This window comes from Rhinatrema bivittatum, chromosome 2 (genome assembly GCF_901001135.1).
Source record: "Rhinatrema bivittatum chromosome 2, aRhiBiv1.1, whole genome shotgun sequence".
In the NCBI taxonomy this organism is placed as follows: domain Eukaryota; kingdom Metazoa; phylum Chordata; class Amphibia; order Gymnophiona; family Rhinatrematidae; genus Rhinatrema; species Rhinatrema bivittatum.
In genome coordinates, this window is record NC_042616.1 from 419,863,425 (window position 1) to 419,885,297 (window position 21,873).

The 21,873-nt window shown below is 45.8% G+C and overlaps 1 protein-coding gene across 1 annotated transcript in view; it reads left to right on the top strand.

Annotated features, from left to right (window-relative positions):
• The first annotated feature begins 6,881 nt into the window (after nt 1–6,881).
• CBX7 (chromobox 7) overlaps nt 6,882–21,873 on the top strand; it is a 167,215-nt gene continuing 152,223 nt past the window's right edge. The window contains exons 1-2 of the mRNA XM_029590190.1: nt 6,882–7,504; nt 12,878–12,921. Coding sequence (XP_029446050.1) covers nt 7,436–7,504; nt 12,878–12,921 — 113 coding nt within the window. The 5' untranslated portion in view covers nt 6,882–7,435. The remainder of the gene's footprint in view (nt 7,505–12,877; nt 12,922–21,873) is intronic.

Below are 21,873 nucleotides of genomic sequence, written 5' to 3' on the forward strand. Positions count from 1 at the left end.
AAAAGAATAAGAGAGAGAGACCCTCGAGGAACGGTTATCTCAGTTAGTAGAGGCCCCGAAGGGTGATGGAAGTGAGAGACCACCGAGGAGTGGGTGTCTTGAGCTTCTAAAGGAGCGAGGCCCTTGGAGTGTAGAGCGGCGTCTAAGCATGCAGCTTAGAATGGTCAGAATAGCTTAAACCGAAGTCCTTGCTAACTCAAAGGTGGTAGCGAAGTGGAGGCTTTAAATACGTGGAGGTATTGATGTCATGCGATGGGGACGGCCCCGAGGTTTCCGCCATGATGTGTATTTGAGCGTAGATGTGCGTGCTCACCCTAGGTGGCCACGGGAGTGAGCATGACAGACTGGAACGCACATGCTAAGCTGGAGATGCCGAGGCCCTCGGCACTGGCACCAGAGGCAGCCATCTTGTCCAAGGAGGATGAAAATGGAAGAAAAGAGGTAAGGCAGAGCGGTCGCAGCCGTCTGCTACCGACGGACGCAACAGATTCCATACAAGAAGGTGAGAGGACCGTGCTGCGGGTCTGCCGTGGGCGGCACTCGTAATACATCGGCTAAGAAAGTGGAGAATGTTCTTATTTTTGGCAAGGTGGCAATCACTGCAGCAGAATATGCATGCTTCAGCAACCAAGCCCTCTCAAGGGCCATACCAAAAGACAAAATTGTGTTGGATCTTCATGAAGAACAGGCTCCTGGCGTAGCAGATTCCTGTGAACTGGAAACTGGAGGGGAGAGTCCACCAGGAGTCTTCACAAATCTGCATACCATGGTCTTCTGGGCCAATCTGGTGCCACCAGGAGCAAATCCCCCCCCCCCCCCCGGATGACTCTTGATCCTCCGAATCATTCCGCCCAGCATGGGCCACAGGGGAAAGGCATACATTAGCTTGCCCTCCAGCCACTCCTGCACGAGGGCATTGATGCCCAAGGACTTTTGATCTCTCCCGCGACTGAGGAAGTGAGGAACCTTTGCATTGCAAGAAGTCGCCAGCAGGTCCAGAAATGGAAGACCCCAGCGATCCACTATGAGCTGGAACACCTCGTTTGAAAATTCCTATTCTCCTGGATCCAGACTCTGTCTGCTGAGAAATCGCTTCGTACATTGTCTTTTCCTGCAATGTGTGAGGCTGAGATCTCCTGAAGATGCCCTTCTGCCCATTCCATATGTTGGGCTAGTTCCTGTGACACTTGCTGGCTCTTGGTTCCTCCCTGGCGATTGATGGAAGCCACTATCATCATATTGTCCAACATTATCCGTACCACTTGATCCTGCAAGCGGTCGCCGAATTACAAGCATGCCAACAGGATGGTAAGGGCTTCCAGCCGATTGATGCTCCAGACTCTTTTGTACTCCAGCGCCCTTGTGCTGCCAGCTCCTATCAGTGAGCTCTCCAACCCTGGAGGCTCGCATCTATCGCGAGTACTAGCCAGTCCGGTGATCTTAGGGAAACCCCCTTTCTTAGATGATCTTAGATGATCCACTTGCAAACACTTTGCAAAAACTTGCAAACGAGCCAGCAGAGTGCATTGAAGGGGGTGCATATGTGCTAATGCCCATGGCACCACCTCCAAGGTTTCTGCCATCAGTCTGAGTACCTGAGATAAGACCACACTGTTGGGCGTATAGTGTTCGTGAACAGATGCACCTGCGCCATCAGCTTCTGAATACAACTTTCTGGCAGGAACACCCTGCCCCGTTTCATGCCAAACTGAACACCGAGATACTCTAAGGACTGAGTGTTGCGACCATCGCTGCCCGACGTCTCCACTCTGCCCTCCTTACCTCTTTGGCAACTCCCTCCTGGGTTGATGGACGTTTGGCTGCACAGCGTCATCTTGCCAACCTCCTCCAGCGTTCCCGGACCGGCTAGATGCTGCCTTCTGCCATGTTCTCCTGAGGCCTAAGGGTGCGCGTGTGGCGCGGCCCCGACTCAAGTACCAGCAGTGGTGCGAACCTCAGGGGCATCCCCCTGAGATGACGTCATCATCTTCAGATATTTAAAGGTCTTTCATTTCGCTAACTAATCGAGTTAGCAAAGGGATTCATACCTAGCTGCCTCCAGGTATCGCCTCGGATGGGATTCGCTCTCCGCATACCTTGCTATTCTGCCTCCTCGGACTTTACTAGGGGTACCCGCTCCTCGGGGGCCTCGCTCTCTCTTTTACTTTTCAGGTTGCAGTCTGGAACTGGTACTCGCTCTTCGAGGGCCCACGTTCCTGGACCTGCGACTGAATATAACTTCTGCCAGGAAGTCACTGCTGATTACAACACCAGTGAGTTACCATCTCTCTCTCAGAGCTTTCCCTGGAACCAGGTACTCGCTCTTCGAGGGCCTACTTCATTCCACCTCCTGGGCTGTTCTAAGAGACTATTGTGTGAGTGTTACCATCAAGGTTCTGTTCTTGAACTCTGCATACTCTGCCTACTCACTATCTCAGTTTCTCTACAGTTCAGTCTCCAGGGATCGCTGTTCCAGTGCCTGAGGGACTACAGCCCAGCCGGGCTCTTCCAGCTCACTACTGCCACCTCTGGTGGTTCTCAAAAACTGTTTAATAAAAGAACTTGTGTGTGTCTGTCTCCCAACTCTGAGCCTGACCGGTGGTCCCTCTCGGGATCTTCCCCCGTGGGCGTGGTCATCTGCCACCGACCCAAGGATCCACCCACAACTATCACGAATAATAACACTGAGATGGCTGAAGATTGCTCTTGAAAATTTCACCACCCAACCTAGCTCCTGCAACAAGGAAATCACCTTGCACGAGACCTGAAGACTCTCTTCTAGATTCTTTCCCGAATCGGCCAATTGTCTAAGTACGGGTGAACCAGAATCCCATCCTTTCTCAACTCTGCCACCACCACCATCATAACCTTGGAAAAGGTTATGGCCACAGTGGCCAAACCAAAAGGCAGCGCTCAAAACTGATAATGTCGTTGATGCTTAAGCTGGATGGGAATATGAAGGAACGTGTCTGACAAGTCAAGAGACATCAGAAGCTCTTCTGACTGAACTGCCATTATCACTGAGCGTAAGGCTTCTATGTGAAACGAGTCACCTGCACATGACTATTGACCCCCTTGGGATTTAGGACGGGGCAAAAAGAGCCCTCCTTCTTGGGCACAACAAAATCAATGGAATATCAGCCTGCATTTTCATGTGACGTGGCATTGGAAGCCTTGACAATGTACACTCCACTGCCTGTCTCTTTTGTGGAGAGTTGCAGGTAGACACCATGAAAACCTCTCGGTAAACACTGCGAAGCTCCAGAGCTTAGCCATCTCTTAACACCTTCAGAACCCACTGGTCTGATGGGATCTTCACCTACCTCCAATAAAAAAGAGAGAGGCGACCCCCTATCTTCTGCTCCTGGGGGTGGGTCAGCACACCTTCATTGGGAGACTCAGAGAGCTCTACTACCTGAGCCTGCCCTCCATCTGGGCTGCATGGGATGAAAGGACTGAGACTTACCCAGAGGTTGAGCCCTCTGAAAAGTCGCTCCTCTTTAGGATTGAAAATGTTCAAAACCCCTAGTACAACCTCTTGTGTTGAAGAAGCGCAGTGTCTGTTTCTTGCTTATAGTAACTGAGGGTGGGACTCACTCCACTTATTGGCCATGTATATATATTTTTTTTTCAGTTTGCTCCCAAACACAAGTGAACCTTCAAAAGGCAATTTCATAAGGTTAGACTTCAAAATTGCATTGGCCAACCAACTTCTAAGCCACAGCTGATGCCTGGCTGCCATTACCAGGGAACAAGAAGAAGCAATCTACAAATTCATTGCCATTGCTTCAAAGGCCTGCTTAAGGATAGCCTCAAGTCTCCTATCCTGTGCATCCTTCAAGGTCGCTTTCCCTTCTACAGGGAAAGTCATCCTCTTGTTAATGGCACACACAAGCGCATTCACTTACGGACAAAGCAATTGCTCTCTCGCAGCTGGATCCAGGGGGTACTTCCAAGGCTCATCTCCCTTTAAAATTAGCTTCCAGGGCGCCCCATTCAAAACCAATCAATTCTTGAATGGCCTCCATAATAGGGAAGAAACGTGAGGCTTTACGTGAAGAAATCAAAATGGGATCTTTCTTTGGCTCAGACATGGATTAAGAACATAAGAATATAAGATTCAGCCCCCGGTACTCCCAGCATCTTCAATGTTTGGGAAATCAGAGCTGGTAACTCATTTCTATACAGTTCCAATCCTGGAGGAATTTCCCCATCCTCCAGGGAGTAAGGATCAGCATCATCATCCGTGCCAGCTGGTCTAGGAGTACTCTGACGCTTACCCACAGCACCAGTCATGCAGGGATCTGCAGCCTGCGATCCTGAACCGCTACGATTGGCCTGGGGCCGGGGACTGCGCCTGAAGTCCAAACCAAGACCAGGGGGCATTGGTCCTGCACCCACTGAACTACTTTCCCCTGCCGAGGAAACAGTTAAGGAAGCCCCAAAATCAGGAGACACCTCTGACAGCTCTTTTTTCCATTCCTGCATCAAGCTGAGAGGAACTGAGCTTAGCAAGATCAGATGGAAGCAATTCTCTCTGAGCCTCCAAACAGCGCTGACAAGTTCGAGAGAAATTGAGACGCCCAAATATAGGAAGCATTAGCACAAAGGGTAAGGCGCTTAGGCTTCTTTACCATTGGCGCCATCAGGTTGTCAGTACACTCTAACAGGCATCTGATAACAGAGTGCCCAGCTGTGTTAGTGCTGTAAAAAATAGGCACCCAAAAATTAGGCACTCAACACAGTGTTCCAATAAGCGCGTAAAACTGAGCTCCTACCAGGACGCTCAGACACAGTGCATGTAAATAAGTGCTTGCAGGTGTATGCACGCATAACTCAGTGCATAGGCAGGCACTCCTACGCGTCCAACTAGGCACTACTGGATGCACAGACGGGTGCACAAGCATGAACTGACGTAAATGAAGAGGGCAGTCTAATGTGCAAGAAAAAAACACGCAAAAACACCGCTGTGGCCTGAGATCGGGGCCTAGCCAAAAAGGCTTCTCAACCTGCCAAGCTGCCCACGTCCCCTAAGCTCCCCCAGAGGTGGAAACGAATATTGGATTGGCACATTCAGCAAGGAGACCGTAAGGGAGAGCTCTACTTAACCTCCCTTATCTCTTCCTTTTCTTTAATTACATGAGCTCAGCCCATCCGGCCGAGTACAAGGTTGGTCTCCGGCTATGGGGGGAGAGGGCAAGGACCTTCACTGCTGCATTCGGCTTTTTTTTTTTTTTTTACAGCTACAAGAATAATCACCTCAGGTATTCTTGACTGAGGAAGGGACCATAAGGTATCATCACAGGAGGGCAGGGCAAATAATTTTCTTTCTTCTTTTCTCCTTTAAAATTTTTAAGCAATCCCCAGTAGGGAGATGCACGTCCACCATCTGCTGGAGACAGAGAATACCGGCAGGCTGATGTTGGTGCAGGGGTATATATACTGTGATGTCAACTTTGCTCCATCTTCATCTGCTGGTAGAGGTGCATAACCCACTGGTTCTGGATCCACCTGTCTGTATGCTAAGAAATATTAATTTACAATGCCTAGGGATTCAACTCGAATAAAATCTCACAATGGAACCCGATTTCAAAAGTAGTAAAGTCCTCCTTCATCTATCTGCATCAGATCCGCCAAGTAATTTCCTTGATAAATGCAACCTTGTTACTGTAATCCATGCATTAGTCACCAGCCGAATCGTTTACTGCAATTCCTAATACGACAGCATCTCACAATACAGTTTGAAGCACCTCCAGCTCCTACAAAGTACTGCCATGAGAATTTTGGTAGGTACAAAAGCAAGCTTATTCTACATATCAAGCTTATTCTACATCATCTTCACTGGCTTCAAGGAGAAAGCAGAATAAAATATAAATCTTTGTTTTGTCTTCAAATGCTTGAATAAACAGGCCCCTCAAAGCTTCTCTCAATTTACATGCCTTCAAGGGAACACCGGTCTGCCAAAATGGCTCTTCCTTTCTCTCCTCCCCTGACCGCTGCCAGATTGTCCTGTATGAGACTCCATGCTTTCAGCTGTTAGGCAACAAAAATTTGGAACAAAGTACCACTAACCTTGCGCCTGAAGCCATGTTACTTTAAGTTCAGGGAAAAAAAAAAGCTAAGGCATGACTTTTCAGCCAAGACTTCCCATAATATCCACATCTTCGACCCTGAACTCTCTACAAAGGGCTGTTATTCAGAACTGGGACACAACTGGGTCTTGAAACTATTCACAAAAGGGATTGCCTATATTAGATCCCAATGCTTCATTAATTGCAAATTCTGATTTGACTGTAAGCTGTTTTAATGCTTCTGTTCATTTAAATGTATTGTAATCCACCTTGAGACCAATTTTGGGAAAAGGAGGAATATCCAATGTTTATAAATAAATAGTATTTTATCTAATAATGGACCTTTGGGTCCCCTTAATTATAAAAAAAACCAGAACATTATTGTGTTTATAATACTTTTAATTGACAAAAGAGAAAAATCAGAAACAAAATGTATTAAGATAAAAAGGTAAGGCCTGGTAAGAAGACTAAAAGAAGTTGTAACTGTTGATATTTTATAGTTAGCACTGCAGTTTTAAAGGGTGAAGTTTGTAGCTCCAAAAGACTCCCCAACGTCCGTCCACTGATTCTGTCGAGAGCAAAAAGACCAGAAACGTTTCTTACTTCTAATCCAGAAGTTTTAAAGGGTGGAAATATAAACACACACGTATTTGAATTGAATCTGTTATCTGTCACTTCACAAAATCTATTATACAGGAATCTTCCTCTCTCCGCAGTCAGATGAGAGAAGGTAGCAGCAGCTTTGACGTCACCGGTATCTGTCAGGTAGGATGACGCAGAGGGGTGAGGTGGGCCGGTGGGTGAAGAGCCGAGTGCCTAGGCGCGTGCACGCGGAGAGAGAGTGCGCGAGAAAGAAGGAAAGCAGATAGAAAAAAGGGACAGAGAGCTTTCGCGAAAAGCAAAGGAGTGCATGAGCAAAGGCGCGCGCAGGGGAGGTGCAGGCGCGAGCTCTCCAGTCTCCTCCCCGGGCGCACGCGCCGTGAAAACGTTGCGCAGGTTGTTAAAGACAAGGGACAGAGAGGGAGGGGGGGAAAGTACGTTAGAGCTCGAGAGCGGCGCGAACGAGGGGGTGTGTGTGTGTGTGCGCGCGCGCCGGAGTCAGCAACGCCGAGCTTTCTCCACGCTGTTCCGAAGTGAGCAGGGGAGGCTGGGACTTCTCTTATTATTATTGTTGTTATTATCCTCCTCCTCCTCAGTGTTATTAGCGCTCTCACTGATTATTGGAGGCGGCGGCGGAGTTTCTCGCCGTTTCGGACCCCAGTAGTAGGAGAAGCAGCAGCCGCCCTCGTCCCTCCTGCTCCCGCAGCCTCGGCACTTTCCCCCCCCCCGCCCTTCGGCCGCCCACGCCCCCCTCGGAGCGGCGCATGGAGCTGTCAGCTATCGGGGAGCAGGTGTTCGCCGTGGAGAGCATCCGCAAGAAGAGGATCAGGAAGGTCAGTGGGGGCGGGACGGGGGCAGGTCAGCGGCGCTTGGACGGGGCAGTGGCCCCCACCCCCACCTCCACCTCATTTTCCCTTCCGGCTCTCCTCAGGGTTGTGACGTGCGCGCCCCTCCCCGTAGGGTGGCAGAGTAGCGAGGGCTGCAGCTCGCTCGTGAGCTACTTTCCGGTAAGGCTCATGGCAGAGCCCCCACCCCGGGAGCCCTGCCCCCTCTGGAGAGTGACCGAAAATCACAGCTAATCAGTTATGATGATATTCTTTAACCAAAGATTGCGGAGAGAGGGAGCTGCACCCTGCCTGGGGCGGCAGTAAAGGGGTTCTCCATCCCCTGCAATAAATAAATAAATAAATAAACTTGGAGGATTTGGCAGAGTTGAATCATGCTCATACACACAAGTATATGTGGGTATACAGCTATGCTGCCTACTCCTCACCTTCTCTGTGTGTATGTGTTTAGTTGGTCCCAGTTGCCATCCTGTTCTGGGGGTAGTCATCCTCCACCCCTGTGCCTCTTACTGTCATACACTCCCCCCCCACCCTCCCCTGCATCTCCTACTGTATGCGTGTCACCGCCCCACCGTCTCCTACTGTATGAGTGTTATACATCTCCTGCCCAGTGCCTGTTGCTGTATGAATCACACACCACCCTGCATCTCTTAGTGTATGAGTGTCACACAGCACCACACTTGCACCTCTTACTGTACGAGTATCATGCCTCCGACACCTGTAACTCCTACTATATGAGAGTGTCACCCCCCCCCCAGCCCTGCACTTCCTACTGAATGAGTGTTGCACACACGCCACTCCTGTGCCTCCAGCTGTATGAGTATCACACATCTTCACCCTGTGCCTCTTACTGTATGAGTGTACCACACTCCCTCCCACCCTGTGCCTTTTCCTGTATGAGTATCATACCCCACTCTTGCGCATCTTACTGTAAGTGTCGCACACCCCCACCTCTGTGCCTCCTACTGAATGAGTGTCCCCTTTACCCTGAGCCTTTTATTATGAGAATATCACTCCCACCCCTATGCCTCTTACTGTTTGAGAATGTCACACACAACACACCCCTGTGCTTCCTACTGAATGAGTTTCACACACATCACCCTGTGCCTCTTACTGTGAGTGTCACATCCCCGACCACCCAGTGCCTCTTACTGTATTAGTGTCACTTCCCCTTCCACCCTGTGCCTCTTACCTTATGTTAGACCCTCATCCCTGCACTTCCTACCTTGAATGTCACACACCTCCCATCCTGTGCCTCTTACTGTATGAGTGTTACACCCCCACCCCTGCATCTCCTACTGTATGAGTGTCACCCCAACCCATGTCTTCTACTGTATTAGTGTCACACACCTCCTACCCTGTGCTTGTTACTGTATGAGTAACACCTTTCCCACCCTGCATTTCTAATTGTGAGTGTCACACCACACCCACCTCTGCTCTTCTTACTGTATGTCACCCCCCACCCTGTGCCCCTTACTGTATGAGTGTCATTGTCCCCCATACCTTTTACTATATGAGAGTGGGATTCCCTCCTCCCAGTGCTTCTTACTGTATGAGTATCATTCTCCCCCCCCCCCCCACCAAAGTACCTCTTACTGTATGAGTGTCACCCCTCATACATGCCTGGGAATTGTGGGAGAATTAAACTAATCCTAGTTAGTATAGGAGGGCATCACTAAATCACCTAGAAATTTCACACAACTTTCTATAATACATTTGTGTTTGTACATACCATATTAAAAAAAAAAAAAAGTTTCCACACAGTTCACGCTGAAATGGCCTAGTTGCCATTCCTTTCTGTGCAGCAGCTTTATAATGAAACGTAGGGATGGGGCGAATGAGTTACTTGGCTGAATAACTTAATGGTATTTTATAGTAATGAGATAGGAAAAGATGGTGCACGTGGTAGTTCAAAATAAAGCTTTCTTCGCTTGTGAAGTACATTGTGTATAGTTAACAAGTTGACATGCACACGCTTATATTCTCATGAAGGGAGAAGGTTATGCAACTTTAGCCTTCAGGATTTAATGAAGAAAAGGTAGGTCCATTAATTCCAAGTGACTGTCCTCATTCACATAAAACCACACGCTGGATTTGTCAAAGTGTGTGTATGAATGTCTATAATTATTAACTTATACTTGTGCATTTTCCCATTTCCCATTCTAGTATTTACTGGCTCAATTACAAAGTGTTTGTGCGCATGTATATATGTATAATCGTTAACCTATATTGTGCATTTTCCCATTCTAGTATTTACTGAATCAAGTACAAACTGTGTGCGCGTATATACATGTAAAATGGGAAAATGCACAAGTATAGGTTAATAGGTTAATGAATATAGACAATTTGATTAAGAGTGTACATGAATTGTCTTTATAGCAGAGTAAGACTGGTAAAGTGAGGGTAGTAGAGTCAGCTTTAGTTATGGACCTGTAGACAGGGACTCAAATTTATTTTAGGCCACAAAGATTCAGCTCTTGCCACAAAACTTGAGTGTGTGAGACTACTGTATCTACTTGTACAATTGACCATCACTTATGTTTATATAACTTTGGAAATACATATATAAAACATTGCACTAGGGTACTTGATGACAAATTATATATAGATATAATAAGTTATTTCCCTCAAAGAGCTTACAATCTAAGTGGATGCCTAAAGTAATGAAAGTAATATAACTTGCCCAATGTCACGAGGTGTCCATGGAAACAGCAGGATTTGAACCCCCAACTTCTTGTTACTAGTCCATTATTTATGGCCACTAGACCACTCACTCTCCTAGGAGTTTCTACAAGAGAGAGAAGCTATTTAAAATGTTGGGTTAACTGAGTGTGTGCCGAGTCTGGTTTGTGGAAGATTACTTGGCTGCACATGTATCACATTGATCATCTTGTGGCTATTTTTTATTTTTATTTTTCAAGTTTAGATTCCGGTAGGAAAGGGGAGGTAACAGAGGAGGAAGAGAGCCTGAGAGATGCCAGGGCAGGTGAACACCAGGAAGAAGTGTGTTGAGGGTGTGCTGTTGACCACTAGTGGTTGTTTGCATGCAGTTGTGTGCATCAAGCACTTCTCAACCATTGCACATCAGAAGTAGACCAGAAGTTGGGGGCTTAAAGCCATGAACCTCTTCCGCCTGTGAATAAGCTTGCAAAATGTATTTTGAGCTCCTCAGTTGGGGGAAAGAGTAAATCTATTTAAAGTCTCCCCTCCCTTGTGAAGGAAATTCACCCAAAGTTTCAGCTGTGCAGGTGGGAAGAATATGACACGTTCTGTACTTTCAAATTACATTGCAGGCATTGGTCTGTGGTGATGTCACATGTTTTAAGATGGTCACTTTTGTTGTAATGTTGTTTGCATCAATAGACATCAGTAGCATCACTTTTTAAATAATACCTTTAGTCCTTTGTAGCCATGACACTCTATTTTTCTGCCCCAAACTACAAGTTTCATGATCAAGAGGCGTTTTGTGTGCTCTTTGGTGATGTTGAGGACCATACCTCTCCTCCTTGAACTGTGGGTGAAATACCTTCTTTGAAGGGTACATTTTCTTGCAGATCTTTATTCCCTAAGAAAAAAGGGGCTAAACATTTTAGAATTGCACTTACCAAAAACTATTAAGGATTTTGTGGGCATTAAGAATAAATATAACAAATAAGACCCTTTTTGTGGGGTTTGTATTTTTATCTCACTCCAGTAAAGAAATAAGTATGGTATTTGAAGGACTGTTAGAAACCTCTGTTAGCACTTGCTTCTTTCTCTTTCACTGCATATGAGTTATAACTAGAATCTGAACAATGTTCAGAATTAGATTGTGGCCATATTATAAAACATGCTAATCTTTGTATCTCAAGTAAAAAATAAATACAATAAAATAGAAGATCTTGAAATCGGACCAGCAGAAGGAGGAAAATCTAAGCACATGCAAATTCATATTTGTTGAAGGTAATTCAGCTGTTTTGATATAAAATAAGCTGGTCTGGATCAGGCAGTAGTGAGTCAGCTTCTCAAGGATATTTCAACCTTTTAACTTTTAAAAGATAATCTGCAGAACTAGGTAGAAACCAGGAATAGCCTACTAGCAGAGGTAGTAGCAACCAAAAGTGTGACAGAATTTGAACATGTTTGGGAGAAATAGAGAACACAGTGGTAAGGGCAGATTGAGGGGACTTGAATGTTGCCCAGTTGTAAGTTTTAAAGAGCCTAAAAAGTTAGAATGCATGTCAGTGTACATAAAATAGTGGTATGTTTGCATTAGGCTTCTAAGAAGGATGAGGTAACCTGCTTGAAGTGGCCATGATATCTAACTTATTGTTGGAATTGTTATTTGGACAAAAGCCTCACTAATTTTAGGAGTTTGGATTATCGCAAAGCATGGGGGTAAGGCATGGGGGTGGAGGGGAGCTGGCTATTGGATTAAGTATAGCACTGGTAAGAACTAAAGAGGACGATGGCAATACTTAGAATGGCCTACCAGTGGAGGTGGTGGAGATGAGTATAGCAACAGAGTTTAAGCATTTTTGGGATATACATTGAGAGAGAGCGCAGTGGTGGGAACAGGATTGAGAGGTTGGGAGGAGGGGGAACTGATGATTTAAGTTTGGGAATTTATATGCTACTGTACTCAGTGATAGCAAACCAGCAGGGCAGTTGTTGGGAGGGGAGAAAGGGGGCCAAATAGAGGTGACTGCCTTAGGGCCTGGCTTTAGGAGGGTCCCATGGCTGCAGTGCTAGCCTCGTCCCAGTATTATAATTCATTGTCAATTTAGTGGTGGAGCTATGCATGTTGGCATTCTGGAGCTGATTCATCCCAGGCCCTACAACCCTCTACATTCATCCATGCAAACCAGAAATGACAACTAGGCAGACTGGGTGAGTTAACAGATCCTTATCTATTGTAATCTATATGTTATTGTGTTAGGATGAGAAGTAAAGGAGTAAACCTTTGTGCTGCCTTTAATTTTGAAGTATCCCCTCTTTAGTTGTCAGTGTCTTATCTGTAAAAAGATCAGTGCCTTGTAATACAGAGATTAAAACTATATAGAACACCATTCTAACATCCACAATTACATTCTTAAAGTTCCCATTTTAGTGCAAAATAATTCACAGCTTCAATTACATCATTTTTCCATATTTACAAAAGATATCAAAAGTTATGCAATCAAAATAGATTTTGAGGTGGAAAGCACAAGAGTTTGCCTTTAAGTAACACACTTTCCTGAGTGGATCTGGCTTGTATAGGTTTTCCTTCCACAGTTGGGTGCATATCATAATTTTGGTGTGTTTGGTTCTCTGCAGAGTTCCAGTTGCATCTTGCTACCAGCAAAACTATAATTGACCTTGTCTGTTTTTCTCTCTTTCCAGGGTAAAGTGGAATATTTGGTGAAGTGGAAAGGATGGCCTCCAAAGTAAGAGCTTTCTTGTGGTTCCTCCTTCCGCCCAATACTTTATTTTTACATAATCATTAACTTTTTTAAATACATACAGTAGTTTTTTTTCTTGATACTGGTGAAATGGTGCAGGAGGAATTGTGGAAGAAGTGGCAATGCTCTGTTTATTCCTAGGATTGGTGCAACTCAACTGGCAGCAGCACAGTTGCCTCTGTGTGCCTCAGCCCTGTTTTGGAAGGCACCACCATCAGGAGTGAGAGGGAAATGCATATTCCATATCCAGGTTCCCTAAAAACCCTCAACAAAGAGCCTCTTTCTCCCCCATTCTCAAACTTCGCTTCATCTGGAAAACAGTACCCAGACCTCTCCTACATCTCTGATCAGTCCTTGGGCCTTCTTTCCCCAGCTGGTAGAAAGAAAATGGTACTTCATTATCTGTGTCTGCCTCCTTTGGTGGTTGGCTTCAGTTTAGTGGTTTGAACTGTGCAATGCTCCGTAGTCTCACTAGACCCGCTGATAATACAGTTCAGACCACTAGACTGAAGACAGTCAGTGGCTCTCCTGCTTACCATGTGGAATGGGATAGGGGGAGGAAATCCGGAGATCGTCAAAATATGACAATTGCCCGCCTCCTGAGCCGTGCCCTCCCCCCAAGAAAATTGGGTCTCTCTCCATACCCATTCATCTTTTTTTTTCTTTTGCAGAAACTACCAGATAGGGTGCCATTGCATGCTTATCCTTTATCAGTGATGTGAAATGAGATAGTAATGGCTGTTGTTGGTATGGTGGTATGACATAGTGGAGTTCTCTTATCCGTTATTTGCCCCATCCTACCTTTTTATCTTCCTTTCTCCTTATTTCCCTATAATGTGCCCAAATGTCTCTACTCCACTGTCCCCTTCCTTAGCCTTTCCATTTTTTCTTCCCTCTTCTAGATTGCTCCCCCTCATTCTCTCCATATGTCCCTTGCTCCATTTTACCTTATCACTGTCAGTAGCACCATGCAGACCTCTGAAGCTTGCTGTTTCTCTGGTGTGCTCTGTTTAACTTTACTATTCCCTTCCTGCTTCAATCTCCATCAAGTTTTGATGACCTCTCCATGCCAGATATGGGGACCTTCAGCAAAAGCGTTGGTTCTTTTTGTCCGTGCCTCTTTCTCTGCTGGCCCCATGAGATGGGGATCTATAAAAGCCTCACAGGCTCTTTTCTTTTTTGGCTTTTTCCATTGCTGGGCTTGGGGACCTGCAGAGAAACATGGACTTGCCTTCTTCAGCTTTCTCTCTTGTAACAGTAGCAGTGCCATTATCTGGCCCTCCTTGGTACTTGATTCTGCTTTGTCAGCACATGTCCGAAGCTGGAATGGCAGTACTGTGAAGGTACTGTTACTATTGGTCCATATAATCCTCCTCCTGAGTTGTACACATGGCAGCTCAGGGATTGCTTATCAACATTTTTCTAACGCAGTGTTTTCCATCCCTCTCCTAGAGGCAAACCTAACTAGTCAGGTTTTCAGGGTTTCCACAACAAAAATGCATGAGAGAGATTTGCATACAGTGGGTCTCCAGTCTATGTACATATATCTCATGCATATTAATTACAGATATCCGGAGGTGTACCTTCAGGAGAGAGTTGGGAAAGCACTGCCCTAGCAAGGGGGAGAGAGATCTTGGGCTCCTCTCTAGAGAGCTGCCCTTTCTAATTAGGAGGTGACTGCTTATATTTGGTGATACGGTTACACTATTACACTTTAACACCAATTGCCATAGCTTGGTGATTTTAGTCCTCTGTAGGTGCTTGCCTTCTACATCTTTAATAATCAAAATAATTGCCAGCTTCGTTGTCAGACTGAGCGGAAAGGCCAAAGACTAAATGTTCAAAGAAATAGTTCTGTTTTTAATACTAGTACCTAGTTTCTTTGAGAGAGAGGCTTGTGGGGCATTGTGTGTGCAGGACAGATCTGTGTTCTTGTTGTCTGTGCTGTGTATAAGGAGAGGCTTTATAGTGATATGTGTAAAGAGACTGTTTTAAAGAATAAGAGAATGAAGTAAGGACCTCGAGTGCCACAAGCTAGTCAGGTTTTCAGGATATCTGCAACAAATATACACGAGATATATTTACATGCAAATGCATCTTATGAAAATTCAGTGCAGATATCTTGAAAATCCGCTTGGTTTGTGGCTCTTGAAGACCAGAGTTTGCCTACCCCTGTTATAGATCATCAGTACAGAGAGACTTCTTGCGCTGTAGACTCAGCTGACTTGTTCCCATTTATGACATTTGTTGGGCATTATGGAGTTTTGCATGGAGTGATTCTTCACATCATTAAGGAATAAGCAATGAAAAAGAGGGCAGAGTGATAGTGGGATTCTGTACTAGGGAGGTGCCTTCAGACCCCACAGTGTACCCGCTGTAGGTAGGTGGAGAATTTCAGGTTAGTCTTGTTCTGGTAGCTATTACTAACTTTACTAAAAAAAACCCCAAAAAAAACAATCTCAAAAAGACTGTATGATGAGATGCATGTGGCTGTTCCAAGGTACTACATGCACATTTGTGATTCCATGTGTGCTGTGTTGTGTGGGTGTGTAATACTGGATTCTGGCTCTGCAAGAGTTAATGTTCCAGGCCTGCTATGGTACAAGCTTGTTTACAACTTGCATGTAATGTGAAGGGGAGGAGGGTGACGCAGGAGTCATGTGATGCAGTGTTTACTAGAGCTTTCTCTCTGCAGTCCCGCTGCAGTTCAGGCGCTAGGGAGAGTGGGGGCCTTGGGTTCCCAGCACACATGCAGAGGGGGGTGGGGGCTGTTAGTTTGATGCTTGCAGAGACTCAGAGAAGAGCTCAGTGAGAGGGAGTGAGTCTTGCTTTTCTATCAAAAATAAAACAAGCTTCCCATATCTATACCATCTATTAGTTGTATTGAAAAATGTCTAAAATAGTATTTTGATTGTTTTATACCTCTAGGCATGCAAAATTGCTCAGATAAGTAGTATTAGTAGATCCTGTTCTGCTTCTGGCATGGCACCCAGATGATGCCTGGTTAATATAAATAAAGAATGCATCTTAATAAAACTGCATTGGTTTATGATTTCTGTGAAAAGGTTTAGTCTTTCTTTTTTAGATGCCTCAGCAGCTTGTTTTCTTTCTTATAGCCAGGCCAGGAAGCATGATAATACATTTGACATTCAGGTTTTTCTGAGGACTGGATGATGTCACCATCCTGTAGATAACCACAGCTGGTTGAAGCTGAGCTCTGATAGGATTCATTTGCATTGACCTGGAATATGTTGTAGTGTTTATCATGCCAAAGAGAGCATGCCATGAAATAGCCCTAGTAGAAGGGGTGAGCATTCCTTTAACACATCATTAGTGTCAGATTGTCTGGCTATAACTATTGTAACTTGCTGTGCAGTAGGTATATTTGAGGGGAGAGGAAGATGATTAATATTGATAATATCCGAGCCCCTGAGGAAGGAGGTTTTCCTCCGAAACACGCCGTGTCGGAATAGTGTCAGATTACACTTGTTCTAACATCACTGGTTTGTCTACGGACACGAAAATCGCAAGTTAAGTATATCAAGAGACTTTATATCAGAGTACAAATAGAGACTGATTGTGCCGTGAGATAGCTACCTATTGCAGTAGCATCATATGCTCATAGAGACCGATGATTATGAGCTTTATCAAAGAAAAGCTTGAGCCATTATAAGCTTTACGCCAGTTCAAATTTACGTCAGCTTAAATAGTTGACATCAACTATGAGATCTCTCTGAGCGTCCCCGCTTCTCCTCCTATACGGGATTCCTTATTTTTTGTTAATATTGAATCTGGACATTTGAATCTTTTAGAATCAAATCCTATAATAGACAACTTTTGCAGCAAAACATGTCTCTCAGGTGTTATCCTTGTTGCAAAGAACCAAATCAAGTACTGCTGTGACTGCCATACCTAGTATCATACAACTCATGCCACCAGAAGTCACTACTGTTTGTTGGCACTAAAGATTCAAACAAGGTCTGTAACTTGATAGAAAAGTAGAAAAGGTCCTATGGATCTTTATCTCCAGCTAGACTAAAGAAGAATCATTATGAAGATGAAAGCCTGAAAATAATTTGCATTTGTAAATTTTGGGATATGGTGGTTGGAGACGTACTAAATAGTGTTATATATTTAAGGTCAGCTCAATTATGAAAGAAATATGGACTATGCAAGCTGCCAGTTTTCAAAGTACCTGTCAGTCTGAGAGCTGCTTTATTGTTGGAGGCTGGCAGTTTCTGCTTCTTTGGGCTTCCAGCTCAATCATAGCCAGGATAGGGATCCTGCACCATGACACTTTGGGCCTGATACACTGTGGGGCAGATTTTCAAAGGGTTTCTCGTCGATAGCAGGCTGATTTAGCCATGCTGTATGAGAGTGCGTCGCGATCCTGGTAGGCGGATCTTCCCTCAGTGAGTCACAGAGTGTTAACTCTGTGCAGCTGTGCGGTGTGTTCCCACGCGAATCAGCCATCTTCCCTTCAGTCTATTTTTTTCCGTGAGCCGAATGCACGCGGGCTTTTGTTCTCTCAGTGAAGAAATATTTTTCGTTATAATTTTTTCAATTTTTTCCCTGCATAATGGCACTCAAACTGTCTGGGTTTAAATATTGCCAATGCGGGAAGATTATGTCCCTCACGGATGGGTATAATTATTGTTACTTGTGCCTCGGGCCCGATCACGACCAGGGATCTTGTCGTGATTGTGGCAGAATGTCACCACGAGCACGCCGACATCGCGCGGAACAAATTGAGCGCCTCAAAACCTCAGGTACTCATGCCCCGATGTCATGGACGCAATCTTCGCCTGGCTGGGTGAAGATGACTTAGACTTCCCATAGAAAACGGGCCCTCCTCCCTGGGACCACGGGAGAAACCCAGCCACTCATCAGGACCTGGGCCCAGGTATATTATACCTACAGAGCCCAACAAAATTAGCCAGGGGTCGAGAATCGCTCCCCCTGCTTCTATAAAGGCCCCAGCTGTGTCGTCCGAAGCTCAGGGATCGGTTCCCGGCACTTCGTGGCCTAGAGCGTCATCTGCGTCGAAGCATACGGCGCATGACCGGCGCTCAGTGTCCATGACGCAAGCGTCGTCTTTGACACAATCGAAGCTTCAGACACCCTCAACGCACCTAGCGCCGCCCATGATGCATACGACGCAACTGGCTATATGCACGACGCCCTTGACGCATGATGCACCATGCACAACACCACAGAGGCGTACGGATCAGTCTACGAAGCTATCGAAGCAAGCTCCGCAGTTCATGGCACCATCGACGCATACTGAACACTCTCTGGCGCCATCGACGCATAAGGACCCTTGACAACATCTGCCTTCTAAAAAACATAAAACTAAGACAGATTCCGGGTCCAGATACAAACACCGTAGTTCAAAAGGAAAACTGACTTCATCCCTGATGCACTCGGGTCGCTCCTCTCATTCCAGAGCAACCCTTATGGATATAGATGTAGAAGGTTTATCTGACCTTCCGTCCCCTTCATCTAAAGCGACTTCCAGTAGTGCATACTCAATATCTTCGGACATATCTTTATCATCCAAACACAGAAGCCGTTCGCCGGCCTTACATCCACCTTCTCCTAAAAAATCAAAACCTCCATCAGGTTTTTCTTCTAAAGAAATTCTACATTCCCGTCCACCTTCCAAGACAGGCCAAACCAGAACACAGCAAGGCGCACTGGCATCAAAAGCTATGTCGACAATTTCTCAAGCGTTATCCACTTTCTTTCAGGATTTAGAATCAATGGAAATGCCACAATCTCCACATAAGGATTCTCCACCACCAGCTTCTCCTAAGGAAAAGAGTCCTGAACCACTGAAAGGACTGGATATTCCAGAATTTCCAGACTCTGATCGCCCTTCTAGCCCTGAATCGCCAATTACATCGGCCTTGTCTCCCTCTTCCTCCACGGGCTTGCCGTCTGACCCTCCAGACACCTTACCAGAACCCTATTCTCTGCCTGAGGATCTCTTATACTCTAAATTTATTGCGAAAATGGGAACATTCCTCAATGTGGAAACTGGAAAAGTGGTTGACCCACGCTCAGAGACACTCGGTATACTCTAAATTTTTGACATGCCACACGAACCCACTGCGCTACCACCTCATGCAGTTCTTCAAGGAGTTCTTGAAAAGATGTGGGAAGCCCCCTTTTCCACTCCTTCAACATCTAGAAAGACGGACTTAAATTCCGAATGCGAAACTCAGCAATTTATAATTCAGCTCAACTTCCACATAACTCAATTGTAGTGGAGTCTGCAGTGTCCAAGGCAAAACGTCCAAAATTACATGCCAACACTCCACCACATAAAGACAATAGATATCTGGATGAATTTGGGCGAAAGACTTACCACGCTGCAATGCTGTCGTCAAAGATAAGTACTCACCAATTTTATATGACACAGTATTTGTTTGAGTCGCTTCAAAAGTTAAAACCCCTCTGTACAGCAGATGACAATTCCTTACCGCAACCCTTCACAGATTTGGAGGAAGGCCTGCGTCATTTACTACGTTCCATATATGAGAACTTCGACACATCTGCCAGGATATCGTCCGCGGCAATTGTGGCTCGCTGCATAGCTTGGTTGAGAGCTAGCGCCATAAGGGATGATGTTCATGAAAAGCTAGCAGATCTCCCATGCAAACCTGAAAATCTGTTTGGAAACCAATTTGCGGAGACTGTTTCAAAATTAAAGGAGCAGAACTTGGCGGTACTCTCCTTAACTTCAATTGACTTCCAGTCTTCATCAAAAAGATATAACCCCTCGTATCATTGTAAAACGTACCCAAGGGGTCAATTTCGCTCTTATCCTTCATATAGGCCGCAACCATTCACTCCAGCGAGATCTTCTTCTCAGTCCTCACTCCCACATCAATGTTCTCGACAACAGCGTCCTGCTAAACAAGCTGCAGCACCCCCACAAAAACAGCCTCCGGCTTTTTGAGGGAGGCAACACCATCCTCACCACTACTAGTTGGAGGATGCCTACAATTCTTCCACGAGCATTGAAAATCCATCACTTCAGATCAGTGGGTACTTCAAATTATAAAGGAGGGTTACCAGTTGAATTTCATAACCAGTCCCCCTCTGCCGCATATACCACCTCTACAAGGGTTCCAACATCAGATACCCTCGTTAAAAATAGAGGTCTCAGAATTCCTTCTCAACGAATCCATTCAGCTTCTTCCATCTCATCAAATGGATCAAGGATTCTACTCCCAATATTTCCTCATTCCCAAGAAATCAGGGGGTTCTCTGCCCATTCTCGATCTTCGAGACCTGAACAAACATATTCAGAAAGAGAAATTCAGAATGACCTCTCTCAAAAACATTCTTCCTCTTCTACAAAAGAACGATTGGAGGTATTCCATCGATCTGAAGGATGCGTTCTCACACATTCCCATGCACCCATCCTCCTGGCGTTTCCTATGTTTCCGAGTTCAGAACACTCATTACCAATACAAGGTCCTTCCGTTCAGCTTTTCCTCAGCACCCAGGGTGTTCACGAAGTGCCTAGTGGTGGTGGTGGCTCACCTACGCCTACAATCAATCCAAAGTTTTCCTTATCTTGTACGACCGGCTTCTGGTATGCTCAGACCCACTTATGCTCCAGACCCATACAAAACCACCACATTACAATGACTACAGAATTTGGGATTCATCATCAGTTACAAAAAATCCCATCTCCAACCCACGCAACTTCTGCAGTTTATTGGAGCAGTGATACACACTGTACACAACAGAGCTTATCTGCCTCGAGACAGAGCTCTCACCCTCTCCAACCTAGCTCAACGTCTGCACCTGCAAACATGCTCTTCTGCACGATGTGTTCTTCAATTACTCGGCCACATGGCAGCTTCGATCCATGTAGTTCCGCACATGAGACTTCATATTAGACAACTTCAATGGGGACTGAAACGTCAGTGGAGCCAGTACAAGCAATCTTTAACAAAAAGAGTCCACATTACGGCGACAATGAAAGTGGACATTCAGTGGTGGCTCTCCCATTCCAATCTCTCCATTGGTTCCCCTTTCAGGTCTCCTCCTTATCAGTTGATTCTCACCACAGATGCCTCCCGGAAGGGGTGAGGAGCACACTTGACCACCCTAAAGACTCAGGGATTGTGGTCCCCCAGGGAATCAACGCTGCATACAAATCTTCTAGAACTTCGATCAATTTGGAAAGCACTTCAAACCTTCTCAGCTCAAGTTGTGGGAAAGCGACTCATGATGTATACGGACAATCAGGTCGCCATGTTCTACATAAACAAAGAGGGCGGGTCAGGCTCATGGACCCTTTGCCGAGAAGCTCTCTGGATTCTTCGTTGGACAGAGTCCATGCAGATATCTCTTCAAGCAACCTACTTGCCGGGATTGGAAAACACCACAGCGGACCGCCTCAGCAGGATTTTCCATCCACACGAGTGGAGGCTCAATCCAACAGTGACAACATATCTCTTCCACGAATGGGGCTATCCCACTCTCGACTTATTTGTGACCGAGGACAATCGACAAGTTCCCCGCTTTTGTTCAATTTATCCAAGCACGCTTCGTTACATGCCAGTTGCATTTCTAATTCCATGGACGGAAGGTCTGCTTTACGCTTACCCTCCAATTCCACTCATTTCCAGGACGATTCAAAAATGTATACAGGACGCCTCAGACATGATTTTAATAGCGCCAGCGTGGCCAAGACAACCGTGGTATCCATTTCGACTCCGGCTATCCATAACCCGCCAAATTCCTCTGGAATCCCACCCAAACCTTCTCACGCAGAAAGGGGGAAATCTGCTCCACCCAATGCACCACTCCCTTCACTTGACAGCATGGAGATTGAGAGGCAATTATTAAGTCACCTGGCACTTCCCACTCCTGTTGAAGATATCCTTCTAGTGTCCAGGAAAGCCTCCACTAGAC